The sequence below is a fragment of the Triturus cristatus genome, chromosome 8 (assembly GCF_964204655.1).
Source record: "Triturus cristatus chromosome 8, aTriCri1.1, whole genome shotgun sequence".
Classification (NCBI taxonomy): Eukaryota; Metazoa; Chordata; class Amphibia; order Caudata; family Salamandridae; genus Triturus; species Triturus cristatus.
In genome coordinates this window covers 1,533,612,335-1,533,630,572 of record NC_140591.1, presented here as the reverse complement: position 1 = coordinate 1,533,630,572, position 18,238 = coordinate 1,533,612,335, and the positions used below count along the sequence as shown (strand labels likewise).

General features: G+C 43.4%; 1 protein-coding gene across 3 annotated transcripts in view; it reads left to right on the top strand.

Moving 5' to 3' along the window:
• Positions 1–18,238, top strand: part of PDE2A (phosphodiesterase 2A) — a 1,179,840-nt gene that overhangs the window by 1,144,653 nt on the left and 16,949 nt on the right. For all 3 annotated transcript variants that reach the window (XM_085623379.1, XM_085623380.1, XM_085623381.1), the window contains 3 exons: positions 12,423–12,535; positions 14,158–14,196; positions 15,324–15,430. In XM_085623379.1, the coding sequence (XP_085479505.1) occupies positions 12,423–12,535; positions 14,158–14,196; positions 15,324–15,430 (259 nt within the window). The remainder of the gene's footprint in view (positions 1–12,422; positions 12,536–14,157; positions 14,197–15,323; positions 15,431–18,238) is intronic.

Sequence of the window (18,238 nt, the reverse complement as noted above, 5' to 3'; positions counted from 1 at the left end):
TGAGAATGAGCAACACAATGAAAAGGTTGCCCTGTCATGCTCACAGCTCCAAAATCCTTTGTGTTGTGATACTACACAAAAATAAGCAGATCTGGTCTCTCTGCTGCATAACCCTTGCAGAGAAGTGGTAACAGCAGACTTTATTGTGTCATGTCACACAGCATGGTAGCGTGGCATGTGCACTGTAACATTTTAAAAGGTTTTAGTTTGTGACCCATAGACCAATTGTGCTATTGGTAGAAAACTTAGGAAGGGAAGGAGGCTGCACAGAGCTGCTCTCTCGACAACACCAACTCAGTAGGGTCCCATGACACAAGTTCACAACCCCAACCTGGCCTATGTGCCGACAAATGGAAAGTTAACACGGTTTACCAGACTTGCTTATCATTTTCCTTGTGTAATTAGCACAACTTTCTGGTGTAATATTTGCAGTTTGGTCAGTGGGTGTCCCACTGTTTGTGAAAAATGCTATTATAGTTCTATTTTGGAATGCGCTGTCATCTGGTCTACGGACACAGAGACTGCTAAACTATTGTCCTGCTAAGTGGGTCTATGCCAGCTGTCTGTCCAGTTCTTTTGGTTTTGATAATATGGGGGCATATCATCAAGGGGCTTTATCTCTGCTTTTCTGGCTTTAAAAGCCAGAAAAGCGGAGATAAAACCAACGCCCTATCAGCAAGAGGGTGCTAACATGCGTATTCGCATGTTAGCACCCTTTTACACTACGCCTACCTTTGTATCTCTAATGAGCTGCAAAGTGGGCGTTCCTGACATACACTACATGTCAGGAGAGCAATAACGCGTCTTTGCGCTATCAGCAAGGATGCCCTTGCATTTTAGCAGACGTTAGTTTTTGGAGAAAACTGCTGTTTTCTCCAAAAACTAACGTCTGCTAAAATCCTTACTAAGCCACCCCTAACATTGGGGGTGGATTATGCTGATACGACCACAGGGTCGTATCAGCAAGGTTATCGCCCTTTTGCAGGGAACATCGCTGGAAAACCAGCGATGTTCCCTGTAAAACGGCGATAACATCGCTATCTCTGGAATTTTTATCGCCCTGGAGCAGCACGTTGATGATAACGTGCTACCAGGGCGATAAAAAGCAGAGATAGCAAGCGATAAGAAAATTATCGCTAAGCACGGCCAGCGATAATTATCGCTGGCCGTTGCTGATTTGGCCCATGGTTACCCTATACTAATCTGTTATTCTCTATCTGTTGAATCCATGACATATATGTTCAATGTGATCAAACATTTCCATGCATGTAATTGCCTATTTCAATTTCATGCAATCATATTTTCTGTGCAATACGACGATGCCACAAATGATTATCAGTTCCAAGACACTTGTCTTGATAACATGTTTCCCATTCATATTTTGATAGGTTTCTCTGTGGTCTAGCACAACACATATTCCATGTTCTATATGACCCATATTTTGGTCACATTATTAGATATTTCCCTGTGTGTTTTGAACATACATTTCTAGGTCTTGCATAAGACAGTGCATCTTGCGAGACCTTTTGTTACCTTATTGGCCTTAGAGGCCACCCACTGCTTACCATTGGTTGGCTTAATTGTCTCTCTCATTTGCTAGCTTCTTCTTCATCAACTTCCATAGGCTGTCCTTCCTCTTCTTGTGTTTGGCCCTCACTTGGAGCACAGACACATTACTGAGTCCTTCCTCTGTTCGCTTTTTTAGGTGCTATATTTTATTCATTTTGTTTAAGCACTCTACAAGAGAGTGTATGTTTTCCAGTTGCCTCCCTCGTGTACTTCCATGCCTCTGAGTTCCTCCCCATTCCTCTCCGTGCAGGTGTGCTGTCCTAGCCCCCCACTCAAACACCGTTGTCTGTTCTGTTTGCTTGCCCCAATTTCTCCCACCAACTCTCTGTTGTTTGGGTTCTTGTCCGCGTGCTTCCCTTGCCCAGCCTTCGTTGTTGGTGTGCTTGCCCCAGCCCCTCTTACACATCCTTTGTTGTCCATGTGCTTCCCCTAGACCGTCCCGTTCACCATTAGTTGTCCGTGTGCTTGCCCCAGCCCCTCCCGCTCATGCTCCATTGTCAGAGTGCTTGCCTCGGACCCTCCCACCAACCATCTGTAGTCCGTGTGCTTGCCCCACCACCGGTCGTCTGTCCTCCCGCACACCAGCGTCCTTCTCTACCACACACTCCCCCCTCATCCTGTCGTCTCATCCCCCAACCTACTTCCCTGAGAGAGAAGGACGTGGGAGTAGAGGGAAGATGACAGGCGAATGAGGATGGGGGAATACAGCGCTAAAAATAATTACCAACTAAGGGGCATATCAACAAGGACTTTATCTCTGCTTTTTTGGCTTTAAAAGCCAAAAAAGCAGAGATAAAACTAGCGCCCTATCCGCAACAGGGTGCTAACACGCAAATTCGCATGTTAGCACCCTATTACTCTACCCTTCCCCTTGCATCTCTAATGAGATGCAAAGGGGGCGTTCCAGAGTAAAATAATAGGAGAAATGTCGCTAAGCGACATTTCTCCTATTATCAAGGATATTGTTAACCCTGTTAGCGATAAAAAAAGCAGCGCTAACCGCGGTTAACGCTGCTTTTTTACGTCTGGTATTTTTCTGACTTAGCCATGATATCCTATGTAAGGTGGATATCATGGCTAAGTATGTCTATCCCTATCAGCAAGCTATCGCCAAACCTTGTGGGATTATCGCTTTATTTCCAGCGATAATCTCACAATTGGCAGCTTGCACTCTAAATTTTATCGCTTTGGAGATAAGCGTTGCTGATAGCACGCTAACTCCGCGATAAAATTCAGAGTTGGCCGGCGATAATTATCCTCACGCTAAGAGCGCTGAGCGATAATTATCAAGCATGGTGTTAAAATTATCGTCGCTTTAGCGGCAGAAAGAGGCGATAATGGGCTTGATAATATGCTCGTGAGAATTCCAATAGAAGCCCAGGTTCTGGCGTGAACATGGGCTTCTATTGGAATTCTCAAGGTCATATTATCATAATCAAGCTCATTATCGCCGCTTGAGCGGCAGTTTTCTGCCTCTAAAGCAGCGATAATTTTTACACAGTTTCTTGATAATATGCCTATAAAAAGCGCTATGATGTTGCCAGTGCTAATGCCCTTAAAAGCGCTATGTTGTGGCCAGCGCAAATGCGCTTTTATAATTGTTACTTTTAGCCATGCTGCACAGCATGCACTCTCTGCTGTACAGCGTGGCTACAAATCATTTCCAAGGCAAAACCTCTCGTAGGCGAGACCTTTTGGCCTTGCCAATGCTTGTTATATAATGAAACTGACTGTTTTTCATAGTCTTAATGTGTCATTCGTTACACATTTAGCTACGTGGTGCTACTGATAAGCATATTGAAACCATGAAAATGGCACACATATCTGGAAACTTCTCAGCAATGGTATATGAAATATGACTATATAAATTTAATTCGCTGTGCTTCCACCCTTTGCCCACTGGATGGCAGGCAAGTCTTTCAATTGGATTTTGGTACAAAGAAATGTTGAGCGTGAATAAGTAAGCACTGCTGTAGGTCATGCCTTTTTTTTCATGAGACATACAGTAACCGCCAATTTGTTGACGGCATGAAAGATATCAAATTGGTTGTGGAGAATAATAGATAAAACCAGTCTGCCCAGATTGCCACATGACGCGCTGCGAGTCAGTTTTCATGGCCATGACCCCTGGGCATAGCTATCATAAACAACCTAAGGATGGCTTCCGTGGGTCATTCAGCTGAGCAGAATACACACCGAGTGCTGGACAGATTATTTCATAAGCGACAATAAAGTCTTTGAGAAGTGAGTATCAAAATAACAGTATTAGAACAATTAGGATGAACCGAAAGTTTCATCTACCAGAACCGCCTCCTTCCATCCTGTAAACTGGGACTTTCCAAACCCCCCTGTGAGGAACACCCCTCGCCAGGAAAATGTTTCACCGAAAATGAATGTTCTCTCATGCAAAGAAACACAGGGCTCCTATTAGGACTTCACTTCTATCTCTAAGAACCATATACATTATATAAAAGCAAACATCACGCCTACATGTAGACACTTCCTGTAATGAAGGTAGGGGGTGCCTCGTGTATTTGGCACAACCCTGTCCTACAAAGCGCCACCAGTTTTGAGCTGACCTTGTGTTAAGACAATATTGCCCCTGGGCGCACCTCTTCTAGTTAAGAAACAGCACCTGCAGTATCATGTAATACATGTCATATGATTGATGTATATGTTTCACGAGCTGGTGCTTAAAGATTGAACCTTACAAAGGGATGCAACATATCTGGAATTCATCTAAAGTCAGAGTCATCTTAAAATAACAGCTGCTCTGAGAAGCGAGCCTGTGGCCTAAACATGCATTTATGTGAATAGTGAAACGAACCCAAACTAACAACATGCCTCCTTAAATGAGCTGCAGATTTTCCAACAATCACGCTGGCATATAATGTTAAAATACATTATACATGTACAGGGCGCATGAGAGGGGCTAAAGGGGCAGTGGAAACAGAGAGGAATGCTGATTGGTTGGGGTACTTAGTGAGAGAAACACAATATTTTGTAAAGTAACCAACTTTTCTAAAGACTTTTAAAGCAGAGAGGGAGAGAGAATGTGTGTGTTTTTGTCTGTGTGTATGGATAATTTATTGGTGAAATCTGACAGACACCTCACCACACCCGAGCGAAAGTACCTGCACCCAACTATTTAACAGAAAATACATTTATTAGGGGGATGTAACACCCCAAACACCCCGCCTGAAGCTGCACCCCTGGCCTTACTCCTCAGAAGCTGGAAAACTAATTTGTGGAGTTCCGACAGGTTCCTTACGCAGCCCAACCCTCTGCAACATCTACATGACTACGCTGGCACATCTATGCAGATGACACGCAAATACTCCTTCAACTCAAATGCTCCAAAGACATTGGAAAATCCCCAATTTTCAGTTGTCTCAGAGCTGTGGATCAGTGGATGACGTGGAGCCATCTCTAATTGAATGCTTCCAAAACGGAAATACTCACGTGTGGCGATTGGAAACATAATGACCCGCTTGCCGCCTGGCCTGATGAACTGGGATCACCGCCTAAAGTATCAAAGGATGTAAGAAACCTTGGAATGACCATGGACTCCAAGCTATCGATGAATGCCCAAGTGGACAAACAAGCAAGATCAGGCTTTGTCACTATAAAAATGCTGCGACAAATTTTCCCTCATTTGGGATTTCCACACAAATTCCAAGCTACCATCGCCCTTGTTCTGTCCAAACTCGATTACGGAAATAGCCTCTACCACAGATCACCTTTAACGACCATGAAAAGACTACAACGGATTCAGCCCTCGGCTGCCAGACTACTCTTGCATATCCAACCGCGAGACCACATCTCACCTGCCTTGAAAGCCCTGCATTGGTCACCGGTTGCCAGAAGATCCACATTCAATCTGCTTTGCATCACCCACAAAGCAATACATGGAACAGGACCGCTTTTCATCAGGAATAAAATCACCAAACACATTCAACAAAGGAACCTCCGCTCTAAAGGGGCATCTCGCCTCAAAATCCCAAGATACAAGAAAAAAAACATGGGCGGCACATCCTTCTCTGTTCAAGCAGCCAAACTAAGGAACTCTTTACCCCCAAAATAAGATCCACCGACAACCACCTTATATTCAGAAAACTACTCAAGAATTGGCTCTTCCCCACATAAGCACCATACACAAACAGAAATTTACAGCATATTCCTCTGTATATAAGCATTTATTTTCACTATAGATATGTACCTATCTTTGTGTATTGCTTTGTATAAACATGTAGAATAATTATGTTGTTGAAAAAAAAACATCTTTGGTCTACATGTACTTGCTTCCATTGTGCATCTATGTACCTTCATGTACTTGGATCTGTGTGTCTGTTACTTTTCTCCTGAAACAGCATATCCAGTGCACTACCCTACTTCTCATCCTGTACCTCTATCAATATCTTTAATCTACATATACTTACCTCTTTTATGCATCTATATACTTTCAATGTACTTATGGATCTATATATTTATCACTTTCTTCTAATTTGGCATTTCCAGTGCACTACCCTATTTCTCAGCCTATACTTCTCTCAATATATCTTCTAGCCCAACTTTCTGACTCATCTCAAACTTCTTTCTACTATTCTTTCCAATGCACCACCCTATCTCTCACCCTATACATCTATCAATATATCCTCTACATCCACTCTCTCATTTATCCCAAACCCCATACCACTGCTATGATCCCCAAAATAACCCTTGCTAGACTCTCACCTACTCTACCCCTCCGTGCAGCATCTGAAACCTCTTTTACTATACTGATCCCCCAAAACAAACCTTTCCAAACTCTTCCATCTGACTCGTTCCCTCCAAATACCATTTTTACTCATCCAAAAGCCTCCTCCTACTGCTATGATGTAAAAAAAGAAATAAAAAACAATCCTTCACTCTTCAATCCCTCCACTATCCTTTTCAATCAAAATAACAGACTAACATGTTCACTTCTCAAATTCCATATTACACTATACTAATTCACCACAAATCCTTTATGGGTTCCAGAGTAGTGTGCTTCTCGTCAAAAAAGCGCTTCAAAACTCCATCAGGGGTAGCAAGCGCTATATAAATACAAACCTCTTTCCCTCTTCTATCCCGCCACCTACCCTTCTCTATCCAAATAACTGAATCACAGATCCACCCCTCAAATTACTTCATATTTCACTATACTAATTTTCAACACTAATCTTTTATGAGTTCCGGAGTAGCGTGCTACTCACCCGAAAAGCACTCCAAATAACTGACTAATATCCAGCACTCAAATTATCAAATTACTTTCATATTTCACCATACTAATTCATCACTAATCCTTTATGGGTTTCCGGAGTAGCGTGCTTCAACACCCTATCATGGGTAACAAGCACTATATAAATACAAACCTTTTTTCCTCTTCTGTCCTTCTGCTATCCTTCCGAATCCAAATAACTGACTAACCTATCCACCACTTAAAATTTACTTGCATGTTTCACTATACTAATTCAACACTAATCCTCAATGGGTCCCGGAGTAGCGTACTACTCGCCGAAAAAGAGCTTCAACGCCTCCTCAGGGGTAGTAAGCACTATACAAATGCAATTACAATACAATACAATGCATCATCAACATATGTAGGCCGACAACACAAAACAGAAGCTGTCTCTTGGACAAAACACCCTGCATAAGAAACAGCTTCCGCATCTGCATGATCAAAGTAGTCACAAGAATGAAATCCACCTGTCAAAAACTGTACACAGAAAAGACCAAAGTGGTGATCGTTGGGGAAGGTGGCCTCCCCATGGGACCCTACCTAGTGTTCCACAGACCTCAGACCCATTCACAACACAGCCCAGATAAAAGAAATCTTGGAATCATAATAATTGACAACAAGCTGGACATCTACCCCCAGGTCAATGCCGTTGCCACATCCTGCTTTCACACCCTGAGGATGCTGAGAAAGATCTACAAGTGGATACCAAACAACAACAGGAATAACATCACACAAGCCCTCATCACCAGCAGACTAGACTACCGGAACGTCTTCTACACAGGAAGCACCAGGAAACTCACAAAAAGGCTACAGACCATCCAAACCAAAGCAACCAGAGTGATCTTACAGCACACTGAGAAAACTCCACTGGCTCTCGATACACAAACAGGTACAGTTCAAACTTCTCACCCACACATACAAAGCAGTACACAACAAAGACCCAGCATAGCTGAACTGTCACGTATATCTCCACTAAATGTCCAGGCACCTCGGCTCAGCCGAATGCTCACTAGTACATGTCCCACACATACAATAAAAGTAGCTTAGGATATCAAACCTTTTCATACATTGCTCCTAAGGCATAGAACAAACAACCTCCTACACCACTTCAGAACCTCCTCATTTCTGATAGAGCACTATAAAAATACACATAACATAATCATTTTCATGGTAAAAGAAGAACCACACTTTCCATTCTGTTTGAATTACACTTAAGTATTTAAGGCTTTTCTATCCTGCTGCAGACAAGAGGCCTCTGCTGAAAGGTGACAAGTTAACCTTTACAAAGTGTTGGTTGTGTTACTGCATCCATTGTGCAGGGATTTTAAAAACCTTTTATCTGTTTGAGCTCAGAACATATAAGTTAAAACTAGTGAGCCATGTAGCAGATGATGTATTAAGTGGCAAAATAACATATCCTCTCCATTAAGTTTTCCAGAGGCCCTAAATATACTGAGACTTGTAATACAAACATAGGACCAGGGCTAATTGGGGCACTTTTAACTCTTCCAGCACAGTGTAAAACTGATGGTAAGCAATTGAGTGACAAGAAGATGTGTCTTCCAATAATGGGTGTAGGGAATTGGTTTACTGATTCTAGGGGGGAAACCCTACTCAAGCAGCAACCATAACTCTTGTCAGGGCAAAACACAAGCAAATCTCAAACCACCCTGAGCTCAATCCTCTGCTAGCTTGGCACAAAGCAATCAGGCTTAAATTAGAGGCAATTTGTAAAGTATTTATGCGGCACATAAAGTGAATACAGAACACAAGAAAAGTTCCACACCATTTTTAAACAATTGAGTAAAATATGTTAAATTATTTGACACCAAAGTAACAAACATCCAATCACTAGAACCAGAGATATGCAGTTTCAAAGATCTAAGGTAAGTATAGTGTCGAAGAGCACAAAGCACCACTCGCGGATATCTGGTCATGCGACACCGAGTGGAAGTCACAAGTTCAGCCTGCCCATGATGGAGCGTGAGATGGATACAGCGACCAGGTTAGTCTCGCTGAAAGAGTTACCATCGAAAGTCCACCGCAAAGAGTTCCATTTGCAGTGGAGGGGGCTCTGAGGAGCAGATAGAGTGTTCTGTATGGTCGTCGTTGTTGTGCGAAGGGCTAGCCGGATATTGCAGACGGTAGCCGCTGTAGTGTGAAGATCCTGACCGGCATCAAAGGTGATCGTTGCTGGAGATTCGTTTTGTTGGTCACCAAGGACTGTTGCTGCTGTCACTGTAGCACATAAGAGGCCGTTCCAGTTGTAGGTCCAGGCAGCAGGTCCAGTCATCTGGTGAGCTGTACAGATGCAGGAAGGCCTCTGGAGCGTGTTATGTCCCTGTACCTCAGAACAGGAGGTCAGTTAGCTGATCCTTGGAGTCACTTCAGCCTGAGAGGAAGGGTGCAGGTCCAGTCTTCCTTCTCAGCAGGCAGGGCAGCAGAGTGGCAGTCCTCTTGCAGCAGATCAGCACAGCAGTCCTTTTCTGTAGTATCCATTGGTTTAGGAGTGTGCTGAAGAGTTGGGTCTGAGGGTGCACTATTTATCCTTGGCGCCAGGTTTGAAGTAGGAGAAGTTTCTAGAGGGTTCCATCCCTAGAGTTGCTTGAAATTTCCTGCCACCTTGCCCGTGCCCCAGTTTCTCTGGGGGCATTAAAGCCTAGTGTCAGACCCTTTGTGAGTGTGGTGAAGCAGAGCATTTGTGATGTGCAAGTGTGGTAGGTGAAAGCTCCGCCCCCCTATCAAGTCAGAGATGGCCCAACCTGCCAACTCCTATGCCCCCTTTGACTCACCGCCTGGGAGCAATACACAAAGACCAACTGTCAGCTACACTTAGTCATGTAACCCAGGATAGAGGCTGCAAGCACCATATGGCTGGAACAAGAAAATGCCAACTTTCTAAAAGTGGTATTTTCAGAATTGTAATTCAAAATCCAACTTTAACATTAAAGAGGATTTTATAATAACATTCTTTAGAAACCAAACTCTGTATTTCTACCTGCTCCTAACTGAAAGATATCACTTATTATATGTGATAAAGTACCCCAATGTTATCCTATGGGAAATGTAGGCCTTGCAGTAGTGAAAAGCGAGTTTTATGAGTTTTTTTCACTACTGGGGCATGTAAACGTTAAACCTACATGTCTAACATTGTTTTAAATACAATGCACCATGCCCTATGGGCTGTTTATGGCCTACCCTAGGGGAGATATATTTATTAAAAAGGAGGGTTTAGGTCTGGATAAGGTGTATTTTGCCAGGTCGAAATAGAAGTTTAAATCTACATACACAAGCCTCAAGGCCTGAAGCATGTTTAAAGGGCTACTTAGGTGAATTGCACAATCGGTTCTGCAGGTTCACTAATTACATTTAATTTACAGGCCCTGGGCACATGTAGCACTACTTTACAAGGTACGTAAAAGTAAATTAAATGAGCCTATTGGGTGTAAGCCAATGTTACCATGTTTAGGGAGCGAGCAAAAACACCGTAGCACTCGTTAGCAGTGTTAAAAATTGCAGAGTCCTAAAGCCAGCAAATATGAAGTCAGCAAAAATAGTAGGATTGAAGGCAAAATGTTGAGGGAAAACCACATCAAGGATGTCAGGTCTCACAATAAGGAAATAAAGTAAGGCAGTATGTAACAAATACACATCCCTCCCACTGACTCCACAGTAGGTGAAACAGGCTTTCACTGAAACAATTGCATTAAATAAAAATCACATTTGCACACAAAGCTGTAGCAAGGTGTGCAAGCAAGTGCATAAACCTCTGATTGTAGTAGCCTGGGGTCACAGCTGGGATTGATTGCACAGTTTCAGCTGCATTAAGTGTTGAAGAAACTACATACGGTTCCATGCAGATTCAAAGACTGTTTTTTAAATCCTAGGAACAGCCTTATCTCCCATGGTACCGCTTACACTGAGCCATAGAAATTCATCAATCGAGGCCTGTTAATATAATGTATAAAAAATGCACTGGCTTCCACTCCTGTTCCTTTCACATTTAAAACCTGCTGCATAATCTATAAGGTGGTCAACTCAAGCACCCCCTTATACGTGGCAATGGAGATTAAGATATCTTGAGGATCACACAACACAGCAGCCGCATCACCAGGCATGAATTGAGTAAGAGCAGTAAGTATTGGAAAGAAATCGACTGTTATGAGCCAAAAGTCTGAAACATCATCCTGCTCAGACAGGCATCATCCTTTCATAAATTCCATAAAGAGCTGAAGGTCCATCTCTTCAAAGAACATCTTGTCACACTGTGACCTCCTCATCACCGGACTACCCTTGAGGACCACCACCCACCCTCTTCTGCATCCTCACTCCGGGCGCCGCTCTCGTATAAATGTAAATGTAAATGTCAAGGTACTTATAGAGCGCACTGTCACCAGACGGCCACCTTGCGGTGTCGCCTTTGCGGTTTCCTGGCGCTGATACTCATACCGCTGTGGAACCCCTCCTGGCTTTCCCTGTGAAGTGTCCACTCCTGGGCACCCCCAGGGTGAAGCCAGGCATCCTTAGCGCTGTTGGGGCCGGTGTGGAGGCTAAGCAAGCTATTGCCCAGAGTTGCAGCGTGGGGCCCATGATTAGAATAGGCACCGAGGCGAGAATAGACAGGTCCGAGGAAATTGAGCCCGAGCCCCACCGAGGCGGGAATTGAACCCTGGTCCCTGGCCAGAACTCTGCTTCTGCCGCTCTAACCATTGAGCCACACTCCTCCTATTACTGCAAACCCCATCTCCACATTGTTGCTTCATCCCCAGCCCTCTTTAACACCCACCTGACACCTCCTTAATCTGTTATCACCCTCCTGGTGAGCACTGTGTTGCTTTGTAGACTGATTATGTTCTGTAAATCACATATCTGTACAAATATATATTGGCAAAAATAAAATGTTAATTAATTCATATTTAATGGGGGTGTTTACATTTTATGGACAGGGCGGAGGTATGTGTCGGCTAAATTGATGGTCCACCTGCTCTATTTAAATTCCAGCAGACCATTGTGTTTCTGCCGCCAGAGCCCCAGCAGGATTCGCAGAACCGACAGCCCCACAGACATCAGACCATCTATGTAACTATCTCAGTTTGACTGCCCTATTTAGGGCAGATAGTTCGACACTCTTTTTTCTGTTCAGAGACCACCAGATGGTAAAGCTTGGTGGTCCTGAACAGAATAAAGGAAAAATCAACCCAACAACTTCAAAAAAAACTCCCAGGGTGTCAAGGTCACTTTTTTTCAAAAACAAGCTCTTGCTTTCAGAGCTTGTTTTTAAAAAATAAAAAGGTTTGCTGAGTGGCCGCATGAAACAACGACTGCTTAGCAACCTTTACAGTGCTTCAGAATAGCCCTGTGGTGGCAGCCTCTTTGAAGGCATAGAGATTCCATCAGGCAGGTGGAGTTCTCTAAATATGGTGGTCAGTAATCCCCAAGAGGGAAGGAGGCCATGACCTCCGGCCACGGGCACATGACGGGCCACTTCCCATAACTCGAAATGACCCCATAATCGATATCAAATAGATGCCTTCTTGCTGAAACCCAACATAACTGTCATACTTTGATATCCTGTTTTCTGTTTTTTTAACAGTTGGCTATGACCCCAAAAATAAAAATCATCATAGTTTGTTGCTGTGTCTTCTCATGACGTCGTGTGACCTCTCGGATCAGACCAAAGGATGGAAAACCACAAGGAAGATTGCAGTAAGTAATCCCTTCCTGCCCACACCCTCACCAAACCAGGCATGCTTAGAGATCATGTAATGCAAATGCATTGTAAATGCAAGCCAGGGGTGTAATACAAGCCCCTGTGGTGCAGCGGGGACTCCACCCCTTCAGGAGCCGCCCACCCCTCGAGGGGTCCCCCACCCTTCAGGTAGGCCCATTCATGCCAAGGTATATGAACATCTGTAAGATATGGGAGACTCAGGGGCCCCCTCATCTCCTTCGGCAGTAGGGCCCCATCATTTTGCTTTACACCACTAATCCAAGCATGCATACGTGCACCCTGCACAAGTGCTTGTTCCCGGGTATGTGGTCCATCTAGTGTTGCTAATTTAAGAGGCAGATATTAATACTCCCTGCACTCTTCATGAGTGCAGAAACAATTGGCAAAAGAACCACATATTCAGTCACATATGCTTTTGCAGAATGTTATTGTTAATTCCTCTAGACAGCCACACCTAAGTATGAGTTTCCTTATAAAAAAATAGAGGAACCATCAACTGACCTACTCCCACTAATGCTGCTTACTAAGTGCAAATAAGTATGTGGCAGGAAATGTGCTTACATTTGTGCCTCCTACCTGATTTTCAAGTAGTGCAAAGCACAGAGAACTATCTGCTAAATGAGGGCCCGTATATCGTTTGACACATACGTGTTGTACTTCTACCGTTCGTCAGAAGGGGGCGGTCTGTGATGGGAACACAACATACTGCTTCAGTTTCTACCCAAGAGTGCCCAGGTGCAGAGGTTTGTCATCAAAGTCCTCAATGGGCAGGAGCCTGCATCAAGGCCTAGATTTACTAAGCCTTTGCGTTGCCCTTGCAGAGCGCAAGGCAAAGCAAAGCAGCACAAAGGATTAAGTGTTGATTTGCACCACCTTGGGTGACTTTGTAAAGAAACATAACGAAGCTCAGACGCTTGCACTGGCGTAGCATTACATTTCAATGTGGTAGGCAGTCCATAGGTGGAGCATGGGCATTCCTGTGCATCCATCCACAGAATTTGATACAATCCTAGATGTACTGAAATCAGTAAACCTGGGATTGCACCAAAATAGTCCGCCACCCCGACCATGGCGAAACAAGGAGAAATATGTTTTTTTCTCATCATTACTTCCTCCTTGCAACATGCATCCAAAGGGGAAGTGGCCTCTTAGGATTTTTGTGTACAGCATGGTATCCCTTCCTGCACAAAATAATGCTTCCTGTGACGCAGGCATTCTTGCACCATGGTGGAAGGGGCCCTGCGTTGGCACTTGGCAGACTCAAGTGCACCAGCCCAGGGAGAGAGCTGAAGAGTGTCATATCTTAGTAGATATGGCACTATGCGGCTCTCTCCCATTAACGCAACGCAGTATAGCAACTTTGCTTTTTGCCCTGTGTTGTGTGAGCTTTTACTGAATAGCCCCCCAAATTTCAAAGTAGTGGGGTCAAACACCTCAAAACCAACTCTATCGCCTCAAATCAATAGCATAAGAAACATGTAAAAGAGGGTTCCAACCCATTCCTATAGATCAGTGCACATTTCTCCAAATAGTTATAATGTGTGACTTGAGATATCTTTACCCTTATAATTCTGAATGGTGTCTTTCTCCTTCGCAGGAACTGATTTACAAAGAATTCTTCTCTCAGGGAGACCTGGTAAGTGATTAGTACTTTGCACTGATAATCAGTTTGGTGAAAAGAGCAATGAGGGGCCTTTGCAAAGCATGGTATCTGGTCTTTCAGCAGATGTCTTTGGATCAGAGTTCTGGTTCTACCTGTTTCTTAGCTTGGTTGTGGGAATCTTTTTTGCCATCTCCTTGTCACTTAGTACATCATTCCTCATAAATTGAGGAGAACCTAAATGTGATCTTTTCCACATAAAAAAACAAGATTCCAAAGAATACTAGGAACTGTAGTGACAAGCATGTGCTAAAGAGTAGGCACAGTTGCAGAATTAACAGCTGAGTGGAAAAATTCATAGGTACGTGTGAACACAAATACGGGCTAATGCCACTCCCATGTTATGAGCTTTCATTAGAGATGTTGAAGGGAACAGCTTTAAAGTTTCCAGATCTTACCAGGACAGGGCAAAGGTGAACTCAGTGGGATGGAAATAGAATGCTCACTTTTGAGCGAACACTTTGGGCCCGATTCACAAAGGTAAACTGAGACGAAAGTCTAACTTTACGACTTTCGGTATTCACAAAGGGCATTTACAAGTTAGACCTTTGTCTCAGTTTTGATCTCAGTTAAACTTAAGACCAAAACTTTTGTAAATTTGGAATCTTGTCTCAGTTTACCTTTGTGAATTGGGCCCATTGTCTTGATGTGCAGCAATGAGTACGATTTATAGATCCTGTAAGAGAGGAGGCTGTATGAGTAGTACCGGAATTGGAGGAGATAGGCATAAAATAGGGTGACCTCAAGCATGGAGGACCTCAAGCTTGGAGGCTTTGGGATGTCACATTGTGAAAATAAGGAACTAGTAAATAAAGATCTCAGAGCGTTCCAAGAGAAGGGTAGAGGTACAAACCAGAAAGTAGGGCAACAAGAGGGCAAACAAGCAATCTTCTCAATCACTATAACACGGAAGAGAAAGGACACAAAATACGAGAGGGCAGAAGCAGAGAGGCAATGGCAGGGGTTGATGAAGAATATTGATGAGTAAAGAGAGGCACCGGAAGAAGGGAAAAGAGGACTACGAGAGTATGAGGAAATAAGACTATCAAGGATTTGAGGATCGTTAACAAAAGCATTGCAATACATGCGTCTGCTTCTTGCAGGAGAAAGCCATGGGTAACAGGCCAAGCGAGATGATGGATCGGGAGAAGGCGTACATCCCCGAGCTGCAGATCAGCTTCATGGAGCACATCGCCATGCCCATTTACAAGTAAGTCATTCATAACACAACAGCCGCAAATTCTTCTCCTCTGCTGTGTCAAAGACTCGACCAGTTGTCTCCCGCAGTGGGCGCCATCATATTTGTCAGTGTGAGTGAATATGCCTTATGGCTACTCACCCTTTGGTCAAAACCTAAACAATTGCTACTTCAAAGGTATCAGCAAATGGAAGAATGTAAATTCTTTCCTTAGAGAAAACTGGCCAATACATCTTGACATAACAATAACTCGGGAACATGTTAGCAATAAATCCAAAGACAGTGGGGCCGAAGACAGGTTCAGTAACGTCATTCGAACAACATAGCTTCTCCCACCAAAGTGCTGATGATATTACACAATACTCTCTTGAATCCCATTCGCCCAGGACAATTTCCCCTTGATCCACTTCTCATGTCAGTAGTATGTTAACCATAGACTCCAAAAACATGTTTTGCTAGATTCACTAATCTGAGACAAAATCCTAACTTTATGACTTTCGGTATTGACAGAGGGCATTTAGGAATCCTAACTTTACTACTCCTAAATGCCCTTTGTGAATACCGAAAGTTAGAATTTTGTCTCAGATTACTTTTGTGAACTGGGCCCGCAGACTCCAAAAACATAGATTAGCAGCATGCCAACTTTATGTAAGTCACTGCAAAAGATCTTGACCTGTGCCGTCTCCAAACCTTCCGGTACTCACTCCCAAATATGCTAGGACTAGGGTCAGAGTATTAAATTAAAGCAGACACAAACATGCTCGAAGTGAGTTTGGCTGGATTTAGAAATTAAACACAGATCAAAAGTTTTGTAGGGAGATATTCATATAAGGGGAAGTTTCTGCCTATCTATTTTTATTAATCCGTGTGTTTGTAAGATACTTCCCTCAGTTCATGATTTCACATTTCTTTTTCAGCCTCTCTGAAGAATGTGTCTGTCTCATGTAGCTTTCCAGCAATCTTGGCGCTTGATTTACAGTGCAGGGGGGTGATATTAATGTGGAATCTGCTGCATGGTGTCTATGAGGCTTCGCAGAGTGTAATAATGCTACATATTAATACTGTTGGGTGTGGGAAACAGCCATGGCTCAGGTAGGCGAAGTCTCAAGTTGGTCATGTCCCCTTCTCGCTCTCAACAAAGGTACTAAATAGCATAATACACTCGATGCAGCTACATACATGGTTTATACCGAGCACCTTTGTCATGGGCAGTAGTTGTATACAAAATGGTTTTTAACCATACCCAGAATACAGGGGATTACATCCGTGCATTGAAATAAATACACATTGACTAGGCCTCATGACTAGAAGAAGACGTGTTTATGTGATGTTTTTTTAATTATAAGCTTGTGAAAATTAGCTCTGTGGTATCAACATTTATTTTTACAGTTTGTAAGCTGGTGCCTTGGTGTGACCAGCTGAACTTGCTCAAGACTCACGCAGTGATCTGCAGGCCATAATTTTGAAGGCATTCCATCCTTCTAAGGTCGAGTCTGGTTTACTGTTATCTATTATCTAGGGCCCACAAACAGGATAATAACGAGAACTCTTCTTTATAGCGGTCAGAAGTGCAACAGGTGCGCTGTAATAAACAAAGGTTCAGCCCTATTGTTCCCCTGCAGTGTATGACTTGTCACTACTTGAAATTCACAAAGGATGTGTACAGCTACGCATGAGAAACTGTGATTACCACAGCTTTACAGCAGTGCTACAGGAATTATCTATACATTTTAAAAAGTTCAGACTGTATTCCAAATGTAGTCGCAGGTCTGTGCAAGTGAAGTTCTAGCTTTATGAGTGTTGGGCAACCTGTCCGCAGTGTTGGGCTCAGCTAAGAGCAGTGAGTGTGAAATATGCTGCATTTTGCCCAATTTTGGTGCAATTGGAGCCTTTCTTGCACCTCCATCACCATCGGGGCAGGGCAGGGCTCTTTAACATTTGGAAAACGTCAACTTTCAGAGCATCCTGGCCTCCCAACCCCTTAACCTATAAGGCCCGATGCACAAAACTCGAACCTGGGCAGTCAGCATTTGACACTACTAGGCTCATAGGATTTGCATACCTGTATGACACGTATACATGTATGACTGCCCTGTAGTGTGTAAATATTTTTTGCAAAAGGAAATGTTGCAAGTTTACATTTCCACACATGTAATGAAAAACACAAGTGCAGCTTCTTGATTGTAACTTTTACATTTTTGGTTTCTCCACATGGAATATATTATTCCCTGGAGGTGGTAAGCCCCTTCCTCTACATTCCCACCAATGTTTGGTGATTTCCTTGCCTTTCGTACCCTAAAAACAGATTTATTCCAGCCTTTGGCAAGAGTACATCTCCAACAGATTTAAAGGTGGAAAATTACCAGCAAAATGTTTGTGGACGTCAACAAACCTGCAGAAGCCCCTGCCCTGGAATGCACACAATCCTGTCCTGTGAGCAGACTTACTAACAAGTGAAACAGGCGGTAATTCCGGAACATGTTTATGTTCACTTACTGGCAAAGGCAGCCAGATATGGTGGGTGGACAGATATGTTTAAAAGGCCTCGTTAGTTCCAGTCACCCTAAAATATCACACCCACATCTCACAAGTTTGCAAACCTGATTTGTCAAATAGTTCAAATATTTCTCAGTGCTCTGTTGAAAAGACTTACTAGAAACCATGTAGCTACGAGAACAGAACTAAAAGAATGCATTTAACTTGGCTCTCTGCCAGTGATTCTTGGTGTGCATGGACAGTTTCGGGGTGATACATCAAGCAGGGGCCGAGAAAAACAGGGGGGGGAGGGGTAAAAAAAAGTGTGTTTCACATGCTAAATTC